The sequence below is a fragment of the Brassica napus genome, chromosome C8 (assembly GCF_020379485.1).
Source record: "Brassica napus cultivar Da-Ae chromosome C8, Da-Ae, whole genome shotgun sequence".
In the NCBI taxonomy this organism is placed as follows: Eukaryota; Viridiplantae; Streptophyta; class Magnoliopsida; order Brassicales; family Brassicaceae; genus Brassica; species Brassica napus.
The window spans coordinates 14,943,301-14,965,473 of NC_063451.1; the positions used below are offsets into that span (position 1 = coordinate 14,943,301).

The 22,173-nt window shown below is 36.3% G+C and overlaps 1 protein-coding gene, 1 non-coding gene and 1 pseudogene across 2 annotated transcripts; all 3 read left to right on the top strand.

Annotated features, from left to right (window-relative positions):
• The first annotated feature begins 795 nt into the window (after positions 1 to 795).
• On the top strand, positions 796 to 902 carry LOC125592250. Its single transcript, XR_007328088.1, has one exon. It is a non-coding gene; the product is annotated as a small nucleolar RNA R71 (small nucleolar RNA).
• An 8,047-nt stretch (positions 903 to 8,949) lies between these two features.
• On the top strand, positions 8,950 to 22,113 carry LOC106379740 (beta-glucosidase 23). Its single transcript, XM_013819620.3, has 13 exons — positions 8,950 to 11,512; positions 12,027 to 12,096; positions 12,662 to 12,717; positions 18,295 to 18,370; positions 18,504 to 18,581; positions 18,688 to 18,775; positions 18,842 to 19,097; positions 19,197 to 19,312; positions 19,427 to 19,644; positions 19,783 to 19,817; positions 20,831 to 20,933; positions 21,029 to 21,137; positions 21,219 to 22,113. The coding sequence occupies exons 1-13, from the start codon at positions 11,351 to 11,353 to the stop codon at positions 21,424 to 21,426; spliced, it is 1,575 nt and encodes a 524-aa protein (XP_013675074.1). The 5' UTR covers positions 8,950 to 11,350; the 3' UTR covers positions 21,427 to 22,113.
• Positions 12,049 to 16,945, top strand: LOC106412344 (annotated as a pseudogene).
• Positions 22,114 to 22,173: the final 60 nt, after the last annotated feature.

Sequence of the window (22,173 nt, forward strand, 5' to 3'; positions counted from 1 at the left end):
TCCTTGGGGTTTTGCTCAGATTTTCCAGGTAAAGAACCTTGTTGGCGATTTTGTTGAGTGTTCATGGCAGCAAACTGGTTCTCCAAGGTTCTGAACTTGTTGTTGAGCTCATTGTAGCTTCCATCAATCTTTGCGTGAAGGTTTTTCAACTCATAGCCAACATGCTTCTCACTTCTTGTCTGAGACTCCAAGATTTGTTTTAGTAGGGCATCAGTGCTGCTGACTGGAGGAGTAGAGGTAGAAGTAGTAGGTTGTTGTTGGGCAGGTTGTTGTCCTTTGTTGTTGAAACCGGGAGGAGGGTTTTGTTGAGGCTGATAGCTGCCTTGCTGGTTGTTCCGAGGCTGATAACCACTCTGTTGGTTGTTGGGGTAAGATCTCTGTTGGTAGTTGTTGTACTGAAAGTTTGGCTCTTTCTTGTACCAGCTACCATTGTTGTTGATGAAGCACAGCTCTTCTTGCCCTTCCAAACCATCAACTTCCTGGACAACAGGTGTGGCTTCTTTGTTTGGGTTACCAACAAAGTGCAGCTGCTCCTGGGTGGCCTTATCAGCAATGAGAATGTCAATCTTATCCTGGAGAGCCTTTAACTCCCTCCTCGTCTGCTTGTCATCTGTTCGACTGCCTCTGTCGTGGTCTCCACTGTAGACTGCATCACTCTTTACCATGTTGTCAACCAGTTCTTCTGCATCTTCCTCAGTTCTCCCCAAGAAGAACCCATTGCTAGCTGTATCCAGTCTGGCCCTGTACTTAGGAAGAGCACCACGGTAGAATGTGCTCAGCAAGCTCTCCTTAGAGAAGCCATGGTGTGGGCATTGAGCTTGGTAGCCCTTGAATCTCTCCCAGGCTTCACTGAAGCCTTCCAAGCCTTTCTGTTGAAAACTGGAGATCTCATTTCTCAGCTTAGCAGTTCTTGAAGTAGAGAAGAACTTCTCCAAGAAAGCTTTCTTGCAGTCATCCCAAGTGGTGATTGAGTCACTTGGTAGAGACTTCTCCCACTGTCGTGCCTTATCCCCCAGAGAGAAAGGGAATAACTTCAGCTTTAAGGCATCCTCAGACACACCATTGGTTTTTGACAACCCACAGTAGCTGTCGAACCTGTCCAAGTGATCAAATGGGTCCTCTAGAGCCAAGCCATGATACTTGTTGTTCTCGATCACGTTGAGGAGTCCTGATTTGATCTCAAAGTTGTTGGCTGCTACAGCTGGTGCTCGGATTCCCAATCTATGACCATGAATGTTGGGGCGGTCATAAGTGCCAATGGGTCGAGCTGCTCGCTGTTGGTTTTGTGGAACGTTGTTGGCATCATTTTGAGGTATGTCTCCCATATCAGTATCCAATCTCTGCAAGTGAGACTGTTGCTCTTCTTCTCTTCTCTTTCTAGCACACTCTCTCTCTAAAGCTCTGATGTCTGCGGCTCTTGGAACTAGGTTTGATGGACCCCTGCTCCTCAAGTTCATACACCTGTAAATTAAAGGGAGGTGAAGAAGGAGAATCAGTAACTAAAGAAAATAAAAATGACTTAGTCTCAAGCAAATGACTAAATCTCAATGTTCAAATCTACTTAGAATTTGGCAACGGCGCCAATTTGATATTAGGAGTTTTCAAGGCTCCTAAGACAAATGTTGTAGTATAAATGATTGTCGAACCAATTCTAAGGGATTTCAAGCACTGAGAATGCAAGTACTTACTTAATCTAAGTGCAACCGATGATTTAAAGGGTTTTCTAAACTAATGATTAATACTAATGCAGTTTCAGAATAATAAAAACGGTAAATGAGTTGACTTTCTTAACTAAGGAAAATGAGAACTCATGGGCATAGGAATTAGACCTTGGGTGATCAAGTTTCGAACTAAGGATGGCAGACGAACAATCAAACTATCAACCTTAAGCTTAGACACGATCCTAAACAAACTCTATGTCTAGATGAATGTTCATTTACTAACACATTTCAAACAACAAATGTCTTTGGTTGAATAATATGGAAGCAATCATTACTAACAGGTCTAAGGCTATCTTAGCACTTCTAACAACAAATGTCTTTGGCAAAATATGCTAAAAGCTTAGAAGAGTTGTTTCAGGCATTTCATCGAACACCTTTTGGGTGGGAAATGCCTAAAGATCAACTTTTGAGAAGCTAACTCAGAAGATGCATTATGATTACTCTACTAGCAAGGTTTTGGAATGATCTACTCTAAAACATCCTAGCTCTAACCTAATCACCCTTAATCTTCCTAACCCATGAATTCAAATGGTGATTACTCACTACTCTTCATGATTCCTCTTAAACCCATTTTGGATTTCAGATTAATCATACAGAGGGATACAACAACGAATTGGAAAACACAGAATTGCAATAACTAGATGAACAAAGATGATTCAAGAGATGAACTTTCCAAAGGTTTTTCTTAGAACAAAAGATAATCTGTCTGGTGGCTGGCAAAAGTACTTAAAACATAGGTTTTCAGAAGTAAAAACGTGCATAATGAAATGACCAAAAGGCCCATGAGTAGAAATGAATTCGAGCAAACAGAAGGCGTGCAGCGACCTCCAGTAGTCGCTCCGGGAGGTCGCTCCAGGCTTCGGGAACGACCTGGAGGGGTCGCTGCGAGACGTCGCTCTGGGTCGCTCTTCGCGAGCGACCTCGCTGTGTCGCTCCGGTCACGTCGCTCCGGGTGATGGAGACGCGAGCGACCTCGCTGTGTCGCTCCGGTCACGTCGCTCCGGGTGATGGAGACGCGAGCGACCTCTCTGTGTCGCTCCGGTCACGTCGCTCCGGGTGATGGAGACGCGAGCGACCTCGCTGTGTCGCTCCAGGTCACGTCGCTCCGGGTGATGGAGACGCGAGCGACCTCGCTGTGTCGCTCCGGTCACGTCGCTCCGGGTGATGGAGACGCGAGCGACCTCGCTGTGTCGCTCCAGGTCGCGTCGCTCCGGTGAGGTCGCTCACATGCACTGCTCGTCCAATGATCACCTTTATCACCTCTTTTGAGCTCCAAATGCACCCAAATGTCTCCAAGAACTCCATGTGGTACTCCAATACCTGATAAGGACTCATGTATGCAAAATGCAACCTAAACATGGCTAAATCCTAGTCTATATGATCAAAATGCACATGGGTGAATGGATAAGACAATGGAAATATGCAAGATATCACAGTCTCTCTGAAAGAGGTTTGAAAACAGCAGGGACTCACATTATTTAAAACTTAGAATCATCACCTCTACAATATTGCAATCCACATCTAATAAGTCCTAATCACAAAAGCACATTATATCATATCCTAGCTTAGCAACCAAATTCACCTAGCCAACAACTTAGCAAATCATGTTTGACATTCCCCTCTACCAACCTCTTTCTTAACATAAATAAAAGTGCAGGATTTACCTTGAGAGTATCGATCACAGGATGCAAGGATTTTCAAACAAGTATCTGGATCTGCAGGTAAAAGTTAGTTCATATCTTTTTCTGTCTACTAATTTCTCTCTTTAGTCAAAGTTTGCTTCCATTGAAGGATCATTGACCAAGATTGGACAGGCTTCCATGAATCAAGCCTTAATGGTGGTTGCCACCAAGTCCTGTTCACTTCTTTTTGATCTATATCCAAGAATTCATGTGAATCGAACCTTGATGATTGCCGCCACCAAGTCCCGTTCGAATTCTTTTTGTTGGAATCCTTATGAAGCAAGTCTTAATGGTTGTAGCCACCAAGTCCTGTTCGGATTCCACCTAACTAACACCTATTATATATATATATATTTATTTATTTATTTATTTATATATATATATATATTTATTTATTTATTTATTTTTTGAAAAATAAATATCTCTACCTATAAATCTAGGGTCGAAATAAAGAGAGAAAAGGTGACAAATCTACACAAGGCTTTACCTTTTAGACTTGTTTGAAGAATATGATCCCATGTATACCAAGCCCCAAGACAAGCAGTTGTGTCAGGTTTAGTGTTGGAGGTCAGCTTTGGTTCTTTCAAACAATCTTAGCAAGTGTGAATAGTTGAAAGGTTGATCCACTTTAGTATCTTTAGTACTATCTACAATCAATAAGTCTAGAATGGTGCTAAAGAGTGGTTAGATAACAAGCAATAATCTAATAAGTTCATTATCCCCTTCTTGACTCAATAAAACTCTTTTGAAAACATTTTGATAAGACTCATGAACACACTAATATCAGTAAACATACACCCCCAGACTTAAATTATACTGTCCCCAGTGTATATCTAGTCGGAGTTATGGTGATAACATAAACATAAGTACACAATTTAACAAGGAAGAATGATAACCTGACAAGGTTAAGTGTCGATCGATGGAAAGGAGTTACCATCGGTCGCTGCAGGTGTTGTACTATCGATCGATATCGACATGCTCTCATCGGTCGATTTTATAATTGTCTACTCGGATCTCTTTTTTTTTTATACCTAACTAAAACACAATATTAGTAGAACCTCCCTCAGACTTAAACAACACTGCCACCTGTGTTATACAGTCTAAGATCTGTGGGGAAATAAATCATAAGAACAATATTTAACAAGGAAAAATGGTATACCTGATTTTGATATGAGTGTCGACCAACACAGTTAAGCGGCAATCAATACTTTTAAAGCTCTGTTGATCGACACAGTTAAGTGGTGATCGATCGATGCTAGTGATGCTATGTCGATCGATGTTGCGCAGCCATCGTCGATCCTCGTGTAAACTCGTATTCCTCGGATCTTTTTTTTTTTGACCTGCAATAAATAAAAAATTTAATCAGTAACAATCTAAACTAAACTAAAAGAAATTACTTAATAGTGAGTTGCCTCCCACTCAGCGCTTTGTTATAGTCATTAAGCTTGACTTTGGAGATCTGATTTAGTCCGGATGAGAATGAGAACATGCTCCAAAACAAGTCTCAATGTCTGCTCTCTGAAGCTTTATCATTCTTGTGTGAAAGCCTCCTCCATAGACTCTTCTACTTTGTCTATCATCTCAGCAATAAGGAGCGCTCGAAGCTTTGCAAATGGCTGTGAGAAGCATCTGCTGCGCATTCTGGATTTCCTAACACCATCTGAGAAGCGAGGAATCAATGATACCTGAGGACCGTCCTTGATCCTTTTTCTCTTCTTCCAATTCCTCCTCTTCTCGCGTGGTGGTATCTCCATCCCTAAGATTTCCACACACATTGAACTCCTTATGTTCTGATACGCGTCCAGTATCGATCGATGGAGAAGTGGTAGCGTCGATCGATGCCGACTTGTTGATGTCGTTCGACATTGCATATGTGGTGTCGTTCGATGGTATCCGGTCGGTGTCGACCGATGATGCTTCTGCTGGTCCCTTATCGACTTCATCTCTAAATCGCAGCCCTCTCTGAGAAGCTTCTGCATGTAAAGGATCATCAAGTACCCCATTGTAAGGACTTAACTGCATATTTCTATCTGGTGGGATAGGAAATTCAACTTCAACCATAGCGCATGGAACCACAATCTTCACAGGATCATGTATCCTCTTCACTCTTTTGTGAAGCCCAGCAGCTTCTTCAGCGCATATAAGTGGTCTCAGATGTTTGGAGTCAACATTGTGTGAGGCTTCAGACTCGTGCATTCTTTCTTCAATTGGTTCCATCTCAACTATGAAACCGTGTGGTTCGTCCAACAATGGGTGTCGATCGATTCTCTCTGGTGCGTGTAGGTCGATGCTATCTGGTAGATGGCGAACGATGATAGAGGGTGGGTGTTGGTCGATGATGCAGGGTGGGTGTCGATCGATCTCATCAGGTTGGTGTCGACTGATGCTAGCCTTTGGTGAAGTTTCCAGATCTCCTCTCGAAGTATTCTGATCGTCATCAAGCTTCTTCTTCGAATTATGATCCATATCTTCAAGCAATTCCTCCAGCTCCAAGAATTCTTCTAACTCCAACTCCAAGAACTCTTCTAGGTCCAAGAAATCTTCCATGGTGATCTCTTTTTCTATATCGTCAATCGTCGTTGAGGTTGTACCGTTGGTAGACGTTGAGGACGTATTGTCGGTCGACGTTGAGGTCGTGCCGTCGATCGACGTTGAGGTCATGCCGTCGGTCGACGTTGAGGTCTTGCCATCGGTCGATGTTGAGGTCGTGCCGTAGGTAGACGTTGAAGTCATGTTGAGGTCGTACAGTCGGTAGACGTGGAGGTCGTGTCACTAATGTCAGCTTCTTCTCTTCGCGCAAACTCATCTGTCCATTGAACCTCAATGTCTGGCTTTTCGATTTGAGCGTTCATGGTTTCAGATTCCTCATCTGGCTCAGTGTAAACTATACCCAACATCTGACTGAAACTGGACATCAATTCCTTCTCCTGGCCTTTAATCATCTTGTGCAACATATCATCAAACTCCTTCTGTCGAGTTACTGTAGCTTCATTGAGAAATTTGTTGAGTAAGGCGGTCTTAATGTCCTCTCAGCAGATTAAAGATCTTGGCTGCAGCTGACTAAACCAGCTAAATGCATCTCCAAATAGATAATAGGGGAAGATCTTGCAGATAATGCGGTCTACAGATACTTCATTCTGCTCGCTTGCAGAGGCTAGCTCCTCAAGTTCTTTGATAAGGTCTCTGGGATCTTCATGAGGAATACCTCGGGAAGGGTCCACACTTCCCCAATCATACCATTCGCGGTTCAGATCAAAGTCGTTTGTCTCAGCAACATCAATCACATCAGGGATTACAGCACCCTCTGCATTAATCAATTGTTCTATGATGTTGCGAGTGCGACCTTCTTCGTTTCTTAACATCCCATTCTCGTCAACTTTAAGTATGAGCACTTCGACCTTCTCTGCCTCCAAACAAGTGGTGTCGGACGGCGGATGAACAGTGTCGGTCGACGGCGGATGAACAGTGTCGATCGACGGTTAATGAACAGTGTCGATCGACGTGATGAACAGTGTCGATCGACGTCCAGTGAACAGTGTCGATTGACGTCGGGTGAACAGTATCGATCGACACTTGGATTTCTATGCTGCCAATCGCTGCTTGGAGGGTGTCGACTGCCCTCTTAGACTTATGGATAACGCGTTCCAAATCCAGTGGCTCTACTAGTAAGAGCCCTATCCCCTTGTTGCTTCTGGTACTAGTATGGATGTACCTGAAACACAAGAAAATTTTTTATCAGTTTTTTGAACAGTAGTAAAACCTAGACTAAATCTAACTAGATAAGATCTATTGGCGATCAAAGCTCCCCGGCAACGGCGCCAAATTTGATATCACTCAAATTACCCTAAGGAGTGACTTATACTCTCTCAAATAAGAGGTCGAGTTGTAGTACATAGGGATCGAATCCACAGGGAGCTAGGGCACACAAAAGATCTAATAGTTATATGATTAAGCTAGGCTAATAGGTTTAAAGCAGTAAATAAAGATAGCAAGCAGTAAATAAAGCAGTAAATAAGTTGAACAAGACAATTGTTCAGCTTAGCAGAGAGTTGTTTGATGGAAGGATGGTTTGCTAGATCTAGGGTTTCTATTCAGGAAATCAGGATTATAATGATATAGAGACTAAAGCATGATATTATTGAACTCAACGATTATAATAACCGATCATCTCTCGATTTCTAGATTATCTATTACTAGATTATCTATTACTAGATCCAAGACCTTCAACCCTCGATGTCGAATCTTAGAAAGCGTCGATCGATGTCTCTATAGGAGCATCGACCGATACACCTTTCGTCGTGTCGATCGATATCTCATTAGGAAAATCGATCGACACCCTTCTAGTAAGCGTTTAGCGCGGGTTGATTAAATGTTCACTAGGGTTTCTAGATCAACTCTCGTTTGTTTCTATCAATCCTAGTTCAGAGAAGACAAGTCAGATAAAAAACCAAGTTTTCGCTTGTGCTTAATAAATCTATGATCAAATTCTGGTTAATTACTCAAGAAGAAGCAATAAGAACAGACTCAATGATGAATATCAAAACTTAGCAATTCTATATTTGGGGCTAATCCCACATAACCTATCTGAACCCCTAAACCTAACAGGTGGATCTATTCAGACATGAAGTTGTCACAGAAAATCATAGATGAATAGATATAAAACTGCAATAGAATAGATAATAAAAACCAAAGGAGTTCCAGGAGGACTCCGAAGGAGTTCTTCATTTCTCTCCTAACCTAGAACTATGAATAAAATAAAGCTTAGAAAGCGTAGCCGTCAACAATGGCTTAGAAACACACATAAATAGGGTTTTAGGTCGTCCAAGGGTATTCTGGTAATTTGTGGTTTCTTCTGGGCTTCAGTCGGTCATAAAATATGCTCAGCCCACATTCTGGCATCTTCGATGTCAAGAGTTCTTTATCGATCGACATACGTGTCTCTTCTCGACAGCTTCCTCTCGCAAGGCAAACTGACCACTCTTCCGTAAAATGGGCATAACCTCTGCTACAGGATGCTGATTGACCTCAAACCAGTGTCATTGGAAAGCTAACTCAAATATATATCTTTTGTAAAAAGATGGTTTCAATCTAACGGTGTAAAAGTCTCCATCCATAGCTAAACATTTGATGCGTCTGTGCAGCTCTGCACATCAAAAGGCTCCAAAAGACACCAAAAATCACCACATTCCTCCAACTCGTCCCTGAACCTGTAAATACTCTAAATATACTCTATATAGTAGTAAATATATATTAAAACACCTATATACCATGGCTAATAATGGGTGAAATTCATGGTATATCATTTATTGACGGAAATATGGGTTTATGTAAACCAATTTCAATTTCGACCTAGTTTACTAATAATTCTGAATCCGGTTGACTTTTAGGTTAATTAAACTCAGAATTAGGAAAAATTTTGTAGTTGTTGTCATATCTTTCATCCATCTTTTCTTCCTTTTCAAGTTGTTTTTTTCATGGTAGTTTAATCACTTGTTTCAATCCTTATTGTTTGGAAAAACATGGATCACATCATTCTCGTCTGCGGAAAGTGTAAATTTGAAAGAAAAAAGTGGTTATTTGAAATGAATAATGATCAAGCTAGTAAATTACTTGCATCTAACGAGGAAACTAGATATGAAGATTTTGTGAAAATAATATATGAGGATTACTGAGTTGACGCAGAACACGAGTTGGAGCTAACGTACCTTTTGCCGGAACGTAATCTGGTCAAGGAAAACCTCGATATCCCTCCTGTGAAAGTAAGAAACGATAGGAAATTTCATGGATTTTGTGTCTTCACAAAGTCGAAAACGTCAAGACTCAGTGTAGAGTTTAAAGTTAAAAAAAGTGAGGTTGTCGATTTGATTACTGCGACTGTTGATCGGAGATTGATCATCCTATGTATGTTGTCTAGAGAGAGAGAGAGAGAGAGAGATTTGTTTCTATTTTTTGTCGATGTTTTCTTTTAATTAATTAAATTTAACATATATTTTGCAATTTTTTAATTTATATATGTGACAAATTTGTGGTTAATTAAATTAGAGATGGGCTTTTAGTAAATTTACTTATATCTCATTTTAGTCTAGTAATTAAAATTTAATATCAGTCATTCTAGTAATTCTTAGATCAAGTAGAGTCATTCCAAGTAATTTCTCTTTAAATTATTTAGAATTCAAGCAGGGGGAGAAGTGGTGACGTTCTGGTCCAAGGAGTGCATATCTCGTGGGGGAGAAGAGCATGGTGATGGACGTCATGATGTAGATGGTGCTTATCTCATGGGGGAGAAAAGTATATCTATTGTAGAAGATAAAGATAGTGCAACTCTCATGAGGGAGAATGGCATATCAAGTGTGGTAGTTTCCAGGTGAGGAAACATGGTTGTTGAACCAGAAGGATATTGTGCTTGATCGGCACACAAAGCTAAAAGGGGGAGATTGAAGATGCAAGTGGAGCTTGTAGATATCAATAGTCTTCCGTGACTAATTAGGCGACGAAGTCACTGATGTTGGATGCATTAGTCGTTACTACATAAGGCATGAGGAGTGGTGGGTTACCATGTGGATGCAAGATATGCTGAGATGGAGAAGGATAAACTGAGGGTTTATGTTTTGACGTAGTCATTGAAGTAGTTGCTAGGGCAGTGTGTGTCAGAGAGTGAACCAGGAGACATGCGGAGTGGTGGAGACCATGTGGATGCAAGATGCTGAACTGGCGTGGGATAAACTTGAGGAGCAAGTTTATACAGTGGAGAAAAGGCAAGAGATAAACTTGGGGAGCAAGTTTATGCCTTGAGGAAGTGCATTTCAAGAAAAAAAAATGTACTTATTGATATAGAAGTTGTCCATATCCATGTTCTTTGGAGGCTAGGGTTTCAGGAACGTGGAGATCACTATAAAAGAACTATGGAGTCGTGTGTATTCCACAAGACACTAGCTATTATTCTAGAGGAATGGTGAAAATCCCTTAGGGGTGTGCTGGGGTCGTGCTGAAGCAGTTGCTGAAGTACTGACGACAGAGAGACAAGTTTGGATAGATTAGGAATTTTTCATTAGCAGCTGTTAGGGTGTTAACAGGCTGTGTAAAGATGATAAGCAAGTCTTGTAATAGATTGTTTAGACAATTTCTAATAAAATAATAGTTGGTTGTTTGTATCTATTTTATCTTTTGATTTATCTTCTGCATTACTCAATTATGGTATCATTTTTGCACTAACATTTCATCCCGGAGACCGAATCACTCATAATGAAACTGAATCATACTCTCTCTCATATGCAAAACAATATTAACAACTGTGACGCGGTGCCAATCTCTTCTTTAAGAAGTATTATTTGTCATATTGCTAAATCGTCCAATATAAAAGTTCGGCCTTCCTAGATGGAGATGCAACCATATTCCATGTGAGCTAAACCTTAATTTGTCTTCCGGTATTTTATATTAATTAGAAAAATTTGTATTGCAACAGCTGGAAGCTTCATTTTTTGGACTTACAGTAGGATTTGTCAAAAATCACCAGTTAAAATACGTCGCTCGTGGGACACGCGGAATATTATATCATTTGCTCCGACTTTCAAAAATAAACAATAAGAGGAAGATATAGCTGTAGATCTTGCCAGTGAAGCATACTATATAGTATATATAAATAATTGTTCTGTATGATAATAGTTTGATAAAAGGAAAATAGAAAACAATAGGCTGTGTTTCAAAAAAAAAAAGGGTAAACAATAGGCTAACGTCAATATCCATGCATGTGGTAATTAAATATCTGACCGGAAAACTCGACTTGAGATATTAAAAATGATCAAACACGCCGCCTGGTTTGCATATTAAATTAGAATCAAATATCCATCAGTGATTCAAAACCGCTATAAAAAGAACGCCACTTAGATGTGAAAGAACCATCCCTAAACTTCTTCTGTTGAAGAAAAAACACAAACAACTAAAAGCAAAATGGTTTTAATAAAGTTTCCTCTCGTGGGGCTGCTTTTGCTCCTAACCATCATCGTCTCTCCGGCAACAGCGGATGGACCTGTTTGTCCGCCATCGACTAAACTAAGCCGGGCAAGTTTCCCTGAAGGTTTTTTATTTGGCACGGCTACTGCGGCATACCAGGTACAGACGTACAGTATACGTTTCCATAAATATTGCTTGACAGTTTTCCTGACTAGATCATATGTTATCATTTAGATATTAAATGTAGGTCACCAACTCATGTTTCCAATTTCGAAACCGTGTTTTACAAAGGTTAAAGAATATAACACTACATGCAGCATACGAATAGATCCTAGGTGTGAATTGAATAATGTCATTTCATATTTTATATCATTTGCCAAGCACCTTAACTCTTTTTGTCCTCATGTCATGTTTACATAAATATTTATTGACAGTTTTCCGTACAAAATAATAGGTATTTATCATTTAGATTGATAATAGAGTGTAGGTCATCAATGAACTCACATATCATTTTTCAAAACTGTGCCTTTCGCAAAACTTGTAGAATCGAACACTACATTATACAACAATACTATTCTATATGTAAGTAATGGTGTTTAAAAACTTATATATATATATATATATATCATTTGCTTAACCCATCAACTTTCTCTTTGGTAATGTCTCTAATTAGGTTGAAGGTGCAGTCAATGAAACTTGTCGTGGACCATCCTTATGGGATATCTACTGCAAGAGATATCCAGGTTACGATTTACTTCCCTTGAGCATGATTATTGGAGGGTTCTTAAGGTGAGATTCTTAGCGGAATATAAGAACCTGTCTTTTAACTTTTAACTAAAAAAGCTAAGAACCGGCTCTTAAATAAAAGTTTTAAGAAACGGTTCTTAGATTTTTTAGTTAAAAGTTAAGAGACGGGTTCTTATATTCCTCTAAGAACCCCACCCTAAGAACCTCTCAATAATCATGCTGAGCATCTTTATCCAAGGATACTAGAAGGGTTCTTAGCGTGTGGATCCCGCGTATGACCCATTTTTTTTTAAGAAAACGGTTACCAAAACTACCAAATAGTAGTCTGTCCTCAAGGGTTTTTTACACTGTTCGCGGATCCCACTGACACGTGGCGGCCCGCGATTGGTTCATTTTTAATTTTTTTTTCTTCTAAATTCGAAAAAGTAAAAAAAAATATATATATATTAAGAAACCCCATAATGATGCTCTTGGTATCTCTTACTGTAAATTTAGATTTTTTTTTTTGTTTAATTCGTGAATCGTGCTAATTAATAATTGATGTGTTCTTTAAATTTATAGAAAGATGCAATAACGATAACGGTGATGTGGCCGTTGACTTCTTCCACCGTTATAAGGTAACACTAGACCTTGAGGGTGGGTATTTATTTTATGTTTTTAGTTTTTTGTTTATATTAAATGATGTATTTTTAGCATTTAAACATATTTTTATACTGAAAATTAATCTTTGCAGTTATAATAAAAATTAAAAGTTTAATAAAATATTCTGATATAAATTTTAAATTTCCTAATTAAAATAATATAGAATTGGGTCATAATTTTTTCCAATTTCAAAATCTTAGCATCCTTTATAAACAAAAAATATATAATTTATAAATACATAAAATATATAAACATATTTGAAACTATAATTTATATTAAAATAAATTTGTTAAAGAAAAATAATATTGCGCTGTACTTGTTTATTTCTAGAGCTTGACCCGTGACCGTATAAATATTTGCTTTCACTTTTAATTTTTTTCTTTGTACTAATGGTATTATATATATATATAAGATGTATTACATAATTGATAATATAACATTTTAAAACATAACAATTTTATTTATTACTTTGAATAATTATATTTTGTGATTTTAATTGTCTATTATATCACAATGTATCATATAAAAATCCAATATTTATAACTAATTGGACTTATATTATGAAAGCATTATACTAATAATATATGAATAACTATTTTATATTTTATTTATATGTTATATAAATTGATTACGATGTGTGATTTTTTATTTTATTATTTATTACTAACAAATATTTAAAATATTTAATATGTTAATAAGAAATATATTAGGAAATCTATTTTGGTTAAGATTTGATTAAGAAACTCTATTATTTAAATTAGGAAAATACAAAAATACTTAAATATATGTTCAATAAATATCTCAATGATATTCTAATGTAAATAAATGGTAAAACTAAGGGGTATTTCTATTTGGTACTTCTCTTTTAATAATATAGATAGAATAAAATTCTATAAATTAATAATATCAAAAGCTATGATATCTATTAATTTCTAGAGTTATTAATAGTTTTTATATTTTATTAAATTTGAAAGTATGTGTTTATATAATAAAAATAGTTAATTCACGGTTATATATTAATTAACTTTATAAATTTGATTTTTATATTATTTTGTTAATATAAAATATGCACCATAGAATGTAAATTTGTTTAGATATAATCTACAAAATATTACCAAAATATTGTGAAGTGTTAAAGAAAAGATAGAAATAGACTTTGTTGTGAATATAAAAAAAAATAATAATATTTTTTTGCTTGCACTTATATAAATTATATAAATAAGTTCTTAACTAAATTTTTTAACATGACTATAAATTTACATTTTTTTATTAAAACTTATTATCTTATGGTCTTATCGATTTATGTTAAGTTTTGAATATATCCAATCGAGAACTCGTGAAATTTATTCGTTTATTACTTATATTAATCTATAGAATACTAATTTATGGAGTTTTAGTCCAATATTAATATAGACTGAAGATTTATCACGTATATCTAGTAAAGCTCCTATTGTTCTGTTGGTTAGTCATCTATCCTATACTAAAAGCCAGATATAGAGTGATTTCAGAGTGTCCACGTCGACAAATTTATTCGGCCAATTAAAACATTTCAATAATACACGTAGGATCTCTAAGCTATTGATTTTGTACAGGCTTCGATATGGTTTTACTGGGCTTTGTTGGATTCAGTCTACCGTACAATTAGAAAAAAAAACCCCTGAGACGGATAACACGATGCTCTCTCCTCTATCTCTTCGTCTTCACCGTTTCCTCTCTATGGTTTCAGTTCTCGATCATCATCTCCACTATCAATACTCAACTATGGATACATGTTTGTTTGATGCGTGTGTTTGTTTCAGCTGGAGCGGATCAACGTTTATTACAACGAAGCAAGCGGTGTAAGGTACGTACCACACGCTGTCCTGATGGATCTCGAGCCGGGAACCATGGACTCCATCAGATCCGGTCCTTTCGGACAGATTTTCCGACCGGATAACTTCGTCTTCGGACAATCCGGCGCAGGTAATAACTGGGCCAAGGGTCATTACACCGAGGGAGCTGAAAAAAAGCATTCACTAAAACTCTGGATCTGATCATTTTTCTGTTTTGATTCACAGTTTCCCCTTTCGAGCTCTTCCCAAAATGGCAACGGGACAACTGTTCTCTCGGACCACACAAACTTTGTTCTACAACTATAAGCAGCTTCCTGTTCAACGAATGCCCAACTTCGACTTCCTATGTGGTAAACATTTAACAAACTACACTGTCCTATGTTGGTTTCGTTTTGATCAGTTTTAGATTTTGACATCAAAGCTTTATACAGGACGTTAAACGCCTTCTCTTGCTGGAATAATTGTTTAAAGCATCGAACTTGAAGGTTGGATTTTGTGGTTACCATTCCTAGCTTTCTTAAGGTTCACACAGCAGTGTAGAGGAGAGTCAGAGCCGTAAGAACTGCTAGACAGACTGTGCGAGAGCTGTTCTTGGTGTTGGTGCAGCTTCAAGATCTTAAACACTGAAGGTATAAATGTTATCTACGAACCATATCTTTAAATCTTCTTTTATCTCCTTTTTGTTTTATTTTGTATGAATCTATCTTATACTCAAACGACTGTACTATATCTCTAAGTTGTGTATATCTTAATATTTATTCAGTTCTTATCACTTATGACCAAAACGCTATTATCTTTTGATAGTTGTTGACTTCGCTGTTGCTTTTATTCTCAGAGGGAAACAAAAATGGGGAGAAACCTCGGTTCAGCGTTTAGGCAAGAGTTGGCTAACCTTGACAAAGATCCAGATACTAACAAGACTGCAATGAGCAACTTGAGAACCATTGTGAAAGATTTGAACCCAAAAGCTCTACATGTGTTCCTCACTCAAGTTTCTGAAACCAAAAAGATCGGTTCTGACTCTGGCGGTGGCTACACGGTCTCTCTCTTCGAAGGCCTCGCACGTTCCCACGGAGTCAAAATCGCTCCCCATGTAGAAACCATCATGCAGGTTATCATAACTACATTGAGCTCTTGCGAAGGGTCTGTAAGTGTTCAACAGGCTTGCTCAAAGGCGGTAGCAGCTATAGCTAGATACGGAATCGATCCCGCGACGGTGGAAGACAAGAAAAAGAATCTGATCCATTCTCTTTGTAAACCTCTCTCTGACTCTCTTTTAGACTCTCAGCATGAACAGCATCTTGCGTTGGGAGCTTCTCTCTGCTTGAAGTCGCTTGTGGACTGTGACAGCTGGCGTTTTGCCTTTAGTGAAATTGTTAATACCCTTTGCCAAAGCTTAGCCGTTGCTCTTGAAGCCGCTTCTGAGTCTCACATGGCGCTTGTGATAGCTCTCGCTAAGCGCAATGCATTTATCGTCAAGGCTATGCGAGGCTTTTTGTGAAGTCTGGTCTGAGGATTCTTGATTTGGGCGTTGTGGAGGGTGATGCTCAGAAACAGGTTTTGGCTGTGCAGATGCTTAACTTCTTGATGAAGTAACTGAATCCCAAGAGTATGTCTTCTGAGGTGGAGCTTGTGTTGCAAGAGATGGAGAAACACGTGGATGATGAGGTGTATTTCGTCAGAGTGGCTGTTCATGAAACGTTGGGTACAGCAGAGAGATTGATAAGAGAGACTGCTGGAGAGAACTGCAAGATTCAGTTCTCTGGTGTTGAAGGTGATAATATGGAGTCAGTTTGTTTCCATCAGAGTGGCAGAAGCTCTGAGTTTAATGAATCTGTTTGCTCTATGAGCAATCACTCAAGAAGGTCGAGACGAAACGTGAAGAAGAGACGGTCGGAACGTAACAGGCACGGTTTCACACAAGATTCATTCGCTGTACTCCTAGAGAACAGAGAGCAGCTAAGTCAGTACAGAGTTAGCTCATCGTCGTCATCAATACATGATCGGTCTGGTACTACTACTCCAACAGAAGTCATCTGTGAGAAACCAAAGTCAGATTTGGATTCTGAGGCCAAAGAAGAGATTGTAACAGAGTTAAGAAAGGACAGGAGCAAGAAGAGTGTGTTGAGATGGGGTTTGAGTTTCTTCTCTGTTGTAGTTGCAGGGCTTGCTTCCTTCATGTGGGTGAACCTGCGAGATGATATGATGCTGCCTCCTCATCTTATTCCTACTTGGAGCGCAAGCAAGTAATGAACATAGAAAGCTTAGGACTTAAGTAGCTTCAGAATGTGTGGAGGATCTTTGTCTTTTTACTCTCAAAAAGAACTTTGTACCAATGTCATTGACTAATATAAAAACAACACTTGCAATACTCCAATTTAGCTAAACCGGGAAATTTCAAGCCGTGACGAACCAAACATTGCAAACCAAAAGGCAAAACCTTAAGTTGGTGTGTGTAGTTGTGTACACAAGATCACAATCTCATACTGAGACATAGGTGGTGTACTGAGACATAGGTGGTGGGCACGAATCAGATATCCAAGTTTTTGGAGGTAATTGTGATGATCCGTTTCGTCTGAATAAACAATTATCTGATCTGATTCAATCCATATCCACCTGAATTTCTCTTTTGAATATTCTATTTATTTTATAATATAATGGTTTAAAAGTATTTTTTTTTCACTATATAAATTGTTTTTATATTTCAATGTAACTTTATATATTTATTAGATATTGTGTGACAAATTAAATTATGTAAATTACTGTGTTATTGATTAAATTTATATATTAAATGATAGTTTTCTAAAGTAATAACTTTTAAATATTACATATTTTAATTAAAACTGATTATATTTTGAAACCGATAGAGTAATCTATAAACTAACTTTATATAGATATGATGACAAAATTGTAAAGTGGTATCACCTTGAATTTCTCTCATTCTGTGCATTTTTAATTAGAAGGAGATAATCAACATCTATTATTATGTTCTCACAGTATATTAGAAATGGTCGAACCATAAATCAATTAAGTATGATGTAAGAAAGACATAAAGATGTATTTTCAGTTATCACAGATATATAATCAATTAACAAAAAATTAATATGCAAATAAAACTAAAGCAAAATTTTTTAACTTCAAAATAATAAATGATTAAAAAATATATTATGTTAATGAAATAGATTTAGATTTTAAAGACTTCTAATTCATGTAATATTACAAAATTCGTTATTACAATTAATATTTTACCATTAGATATATTAAAATAATATTCTAGATCGATATTCATTTGTCAGTTTTCAACTATTACACGTAAAAAAGTATTATTAAGTACGCTTTTTTTTTGAAAAGTGGGTTTTATATTTTAAGTAGGTTATTGGAGTATTTTTTTTCTTTTTTTGAATTTATTCGAGGTGAGATTCCGATCTTTTAAACTAAGCTTTATGTTCTATACATAATTATATTTTTTTACATAACTCTAAAATCTCGGACTTGATTCTTCATATTTATTAGTTAATTGTGTTACATATAATAGAAATAATTACTTCAAACTAAAAATATAAAAAAAAATCAAATTTAAAAATTAGTTATATATAATTTAATATACAAAAATTTACATACAAATAAAAATGATAAATGTAACAAATTTAAATATATTATCCGCGCGTAGCGCGGAGAAATGATCTAGTTATTATAATAGTAGATGTCGAAGTTTTGTAGGAAGATATTCAACTGATGAAGAATCTAAACACAGACGCCTTCAGGCTCTCTATCGCGTGGTCGAGAATATTCCCTCGTGAGTCTATTTGTTTTACACACTCATATATATCTTAGTTTAATCACATATTACTTCGTGTTAGGCTGAGTTTCATTTAAATGTATATATATATTGTTTAAATTACTAATAAACCAAAGCAACGTTAAATCAGATGGGAGAAAGGAGAAAGGAGTGAGCCAAGCTGGTGTGCAATTCTACCACGACCTCATCGACGAACTCCTAAGAAATGGTTATATATTATTTTTTTCTTAAGTCGAAGTTAGTTAACAAAACAAAAATTAAGAAACTACACTTCTATTCTTGAAACAAACTTTTTCGTTTAATATTGAAAATAGGTATAATTCCATTCGTGACTGTTTTTCACTGGGACATTCCACAAGATCTAGAAGACGAATATGGTGGCTTTTTAAGCGATAATATTGTGTAAGATTCTTGTCAAATGATACCATATTTTGTTTATATACAACCTGACTAACTCCAACAATGCAGGAAGGATTTCCGGGAATATGCAGATTTTGTTTTTCAGGAATACGGTGGAAAAGTGAAACACTGGATCACATTCAACGAGCCATGGGTATACTCTCACGCCGGTTATGACATAGGCAAGAAAGCACCGGGACGTTGCTCTACTTACGTAAATCCTAAGTGCCAAGACGGACGATCAGGCTATGAGGCTTACCTCGTCAGTCATAACCTTCTCAACTCTCACGCAGAAGCCGTTGAAGCTTTCCGAAAATGCGAAAAGGTAAATACGTATATATCGTAGAGATTAATTACAAGCTTGTTCTATTATAATTTATTTTTTTCATATGAATAGTTTGGTTTGTCATGTTTATGGCCACAGTGTAAAGGTGGGAAGATCGGAATCGCACATAGTCCGGCTTGGTTTGAACCACATGACTTTGATGATTCACAAGATGGTGCGTCCATTGACCGTGCACTTGACTTTATGATGGGGTGGTAAGTAGTGAAAAATATTTGCAACTAATACTAGTTACATCTCTTGAAAAAGTACTTGTATAGACATAATTTCATTTAATGGTATTTGATTAATATTATTATTATTATTTGTAGGCATCTGGATACTACTACATTTGGAGATTATCCACAGATTATGAAAGACATTGTTGGACATAGGTTGCCTAAATTTACTAATGCTCAGAAAGCAAAATTAAAAGACTCGACTGATTTCGTAGGGCTTAACTACTACACGTCGAAGTTTTCAAACCATCTGGAGAAGCCAGATTATTCTAAACCAAGATGGATGCAAGATTCTCTCATATCATGGGAAAGTAAGTTTCTTTTCTCTTGAAACCGAACGAAGAAAATATATATTCACAAATCAAACGAAAGGGTTCTTCTTATTTGGTACTTTATCAAAATCTATAACTTTTTTTTTGTAAACTTAATCAAAATCTAATATTTTTCAGCTAAGAATGTACAAAACTACAGCATCGGTAGCCAGGTATGCATGTAACTAATGTAATGGAAATTTTAGATTATAATACTGCATTAATATACCCAGGACATGTAGTTTAATTAGTGGTTTGTGTTAGCCACCATTGTCGAGAAATTCTTAGGTTCACCCCTAGGTGAATTTAGAGGTTCAACAACCAATAGAATTTAATTATTTTAGATTCAATATCTTTTCAAAAAGTAAACCAAATAATAAGAATTTGTGAAATTATATTATGTTTTTTAAATAAATAAAAAATAATAATAATTATCAATTTTTTTTTAATATTATTAAACTAGTTAGCAAAATACTAAATTTTAAACCCTAAATTCTAAAAACTAAACCCTAAACCCTTGGATAAATCCTAAATCCTTGGGCAAATCCTAAACCGTAAACCATTAATCTTAAACCCTAAACCAAACTCTAAACCCTTAATCTTAAACCCTAAACCCTTAGGGTCTAGGATTAAGGGTTTAGGGTTTAGGATTAAGGGTTTAGAGTGTAGGGTTTAGGATTAAGGGTTTAGGGTTTAGGATTTTTCCTAGAGTTCAGGGTTTATGGTTTAGGGTTTAGTGTTTAGAATTTAGGGTTTAGGGTTTAGTATTAGGGTTTAGGATTAAAGGTTTCGGGTTTAGGGTTTCGTATATAGTTTAGAATTAAAGGTTTCGGATTTGTCCAAGGGTTCAGGGTTTATCCAAGGATTTTGGGTTTAATGTTTAGGGTTTAAGGTTTAGAGTTTAATATTTTACTAAAATATTTAACAATATTAAAAAATCTTTTTATGATAATTACTATTTATTTTTTTTATTTTAAAAACATAATATAATTTCACAAATTTTTATTATTTGGTTTCTTTTTTTAAAAGATATTGAATCTAAAATAACTAAATCTTATCGGTTGGGTGAAGCTAAAAATTTCTCACCATTGTGGCATTATTTGGTTCCAACCTGCAAACTGCATGCTGTTGTAAACAAAAAGATAAAAAAATAATTATGACATAACATCTTCACTTTTGTTTTCAGCCTTTTACCGCTGCAATGAACGTTTACTCGAAAGGCTTGAGAAATCTTTTGAAATACATCAAGGATAAGTACGCAAATCCAGAGATTATGATCATGGAAAATGGTAACTAAATATTTTAGTATGATTTGTCAAAAAAAATTAATTCGCTTTGTTTTAAACATAAATATAAAAAGTCATTGATCGATACTTTATGTTAGGATATGGAGAAGAACTTGGGGCTACAGATTCGATTAAAAATGGTACTGCTGATCATAATAGGAAATACTATCTCCAGAGGCATCTTTTGAGTATGCATGAAGCTATTTGGTAATTACTATTTCTCTTGTATACGATCAATAATAAATTATATTGAGAAATCTAATAAGAAAATTGATATCAAATCTGCAGCATCGACAAAGTAAATGTTACAGGATACTTTATATGGTCATTGTTGGATAACTTCGAGTGGCAAGACGGTTACAAGAACAGATTCGGACTCTATTACATTGATTTCAAAAATAACCTCACACGTCATGAGAAAGAATCCGCGAAGTATTATAAAGGATTCCTAAGTGAAGGGACTCGTCCTTCCATGATCAAGAGAGATGAACTTTGAGTTATATTTGGAGAGATTGGATTGTTTCAAAGTTTCCTTTTTTTTATGTTTTAGTTTCTGGTTGACCAAGATGTATGAGATCTTGGTTGGAATAAAAGTGTTTTTCATTTTTTTTTTCAATTTACATTGTCTACGTGATTTGACAACATCAAGAAGGTTTTTACTATAATAAAGTGATCTCTTTTTTTTTGTCAACCAAGTGATCTCTTTTTAGAACTCCCTATGTGAAGTTCCATACTTTTAAACAAAAAAGGTGAAATAACACAATGGTGAGATTTAATTGGTTTAATGACGTGGCATTTCAGTTGACATTACGATTTAGATATGTAAAACCAAAAAAATTAAAATTACTCAAATAAGCAATAGTTTATTGTAAAAAGTATGTTGTATGTCATGTTGATATAACATGATTAATTCATCCCCAAATTTTTCAAAAAAGCTGATTCGTTAAAAAAAATGTAGTTAATGTAATTTCTAAATATTTCGTGGTATACTTAATAAAAGGTAAAAACTATAGAAAGGTAGAAAAGTCAATTGTTGACAAAAAAAAAAAAAAAAAAAAAAAAAGGTAGAAAAGTCAATATGAAATAACCATTGTACGGATGTCTAAGAGTAGTACATAATTTCATTGACTAAATACTAAATAACAAACACGAAACCTAAACGGAGAACTAGTGGTACTAAGTAGCAAACTAATTAAGCGAACGATAGAAAGATAGAGAAAGGTAATGTTTCCATTTCACCCAA

Coding starts and splice junctions, on each gene's coding strand:
- LOC106379740 (XM_013819620.3), top strand. CDS start 11,351: ATGGTTTTAATAAAGTTTCCTCTCGTGGGGCTGCTTTTGCTCCTAACC. Junction 12,718..18,294: donor ACTTCTTCCACCGTTATAAG/GTAACACTAGAC, acceptor GAAGTTTTGTAG/GAAGATATTCAACTGATGAA. Junction 20,934..21,028: donor GATTATGATCATGGAAAATG/GTAACTAAATAT, acceptor ACTTTATGTTAG/GATATGGAGAAGAACTTGGG.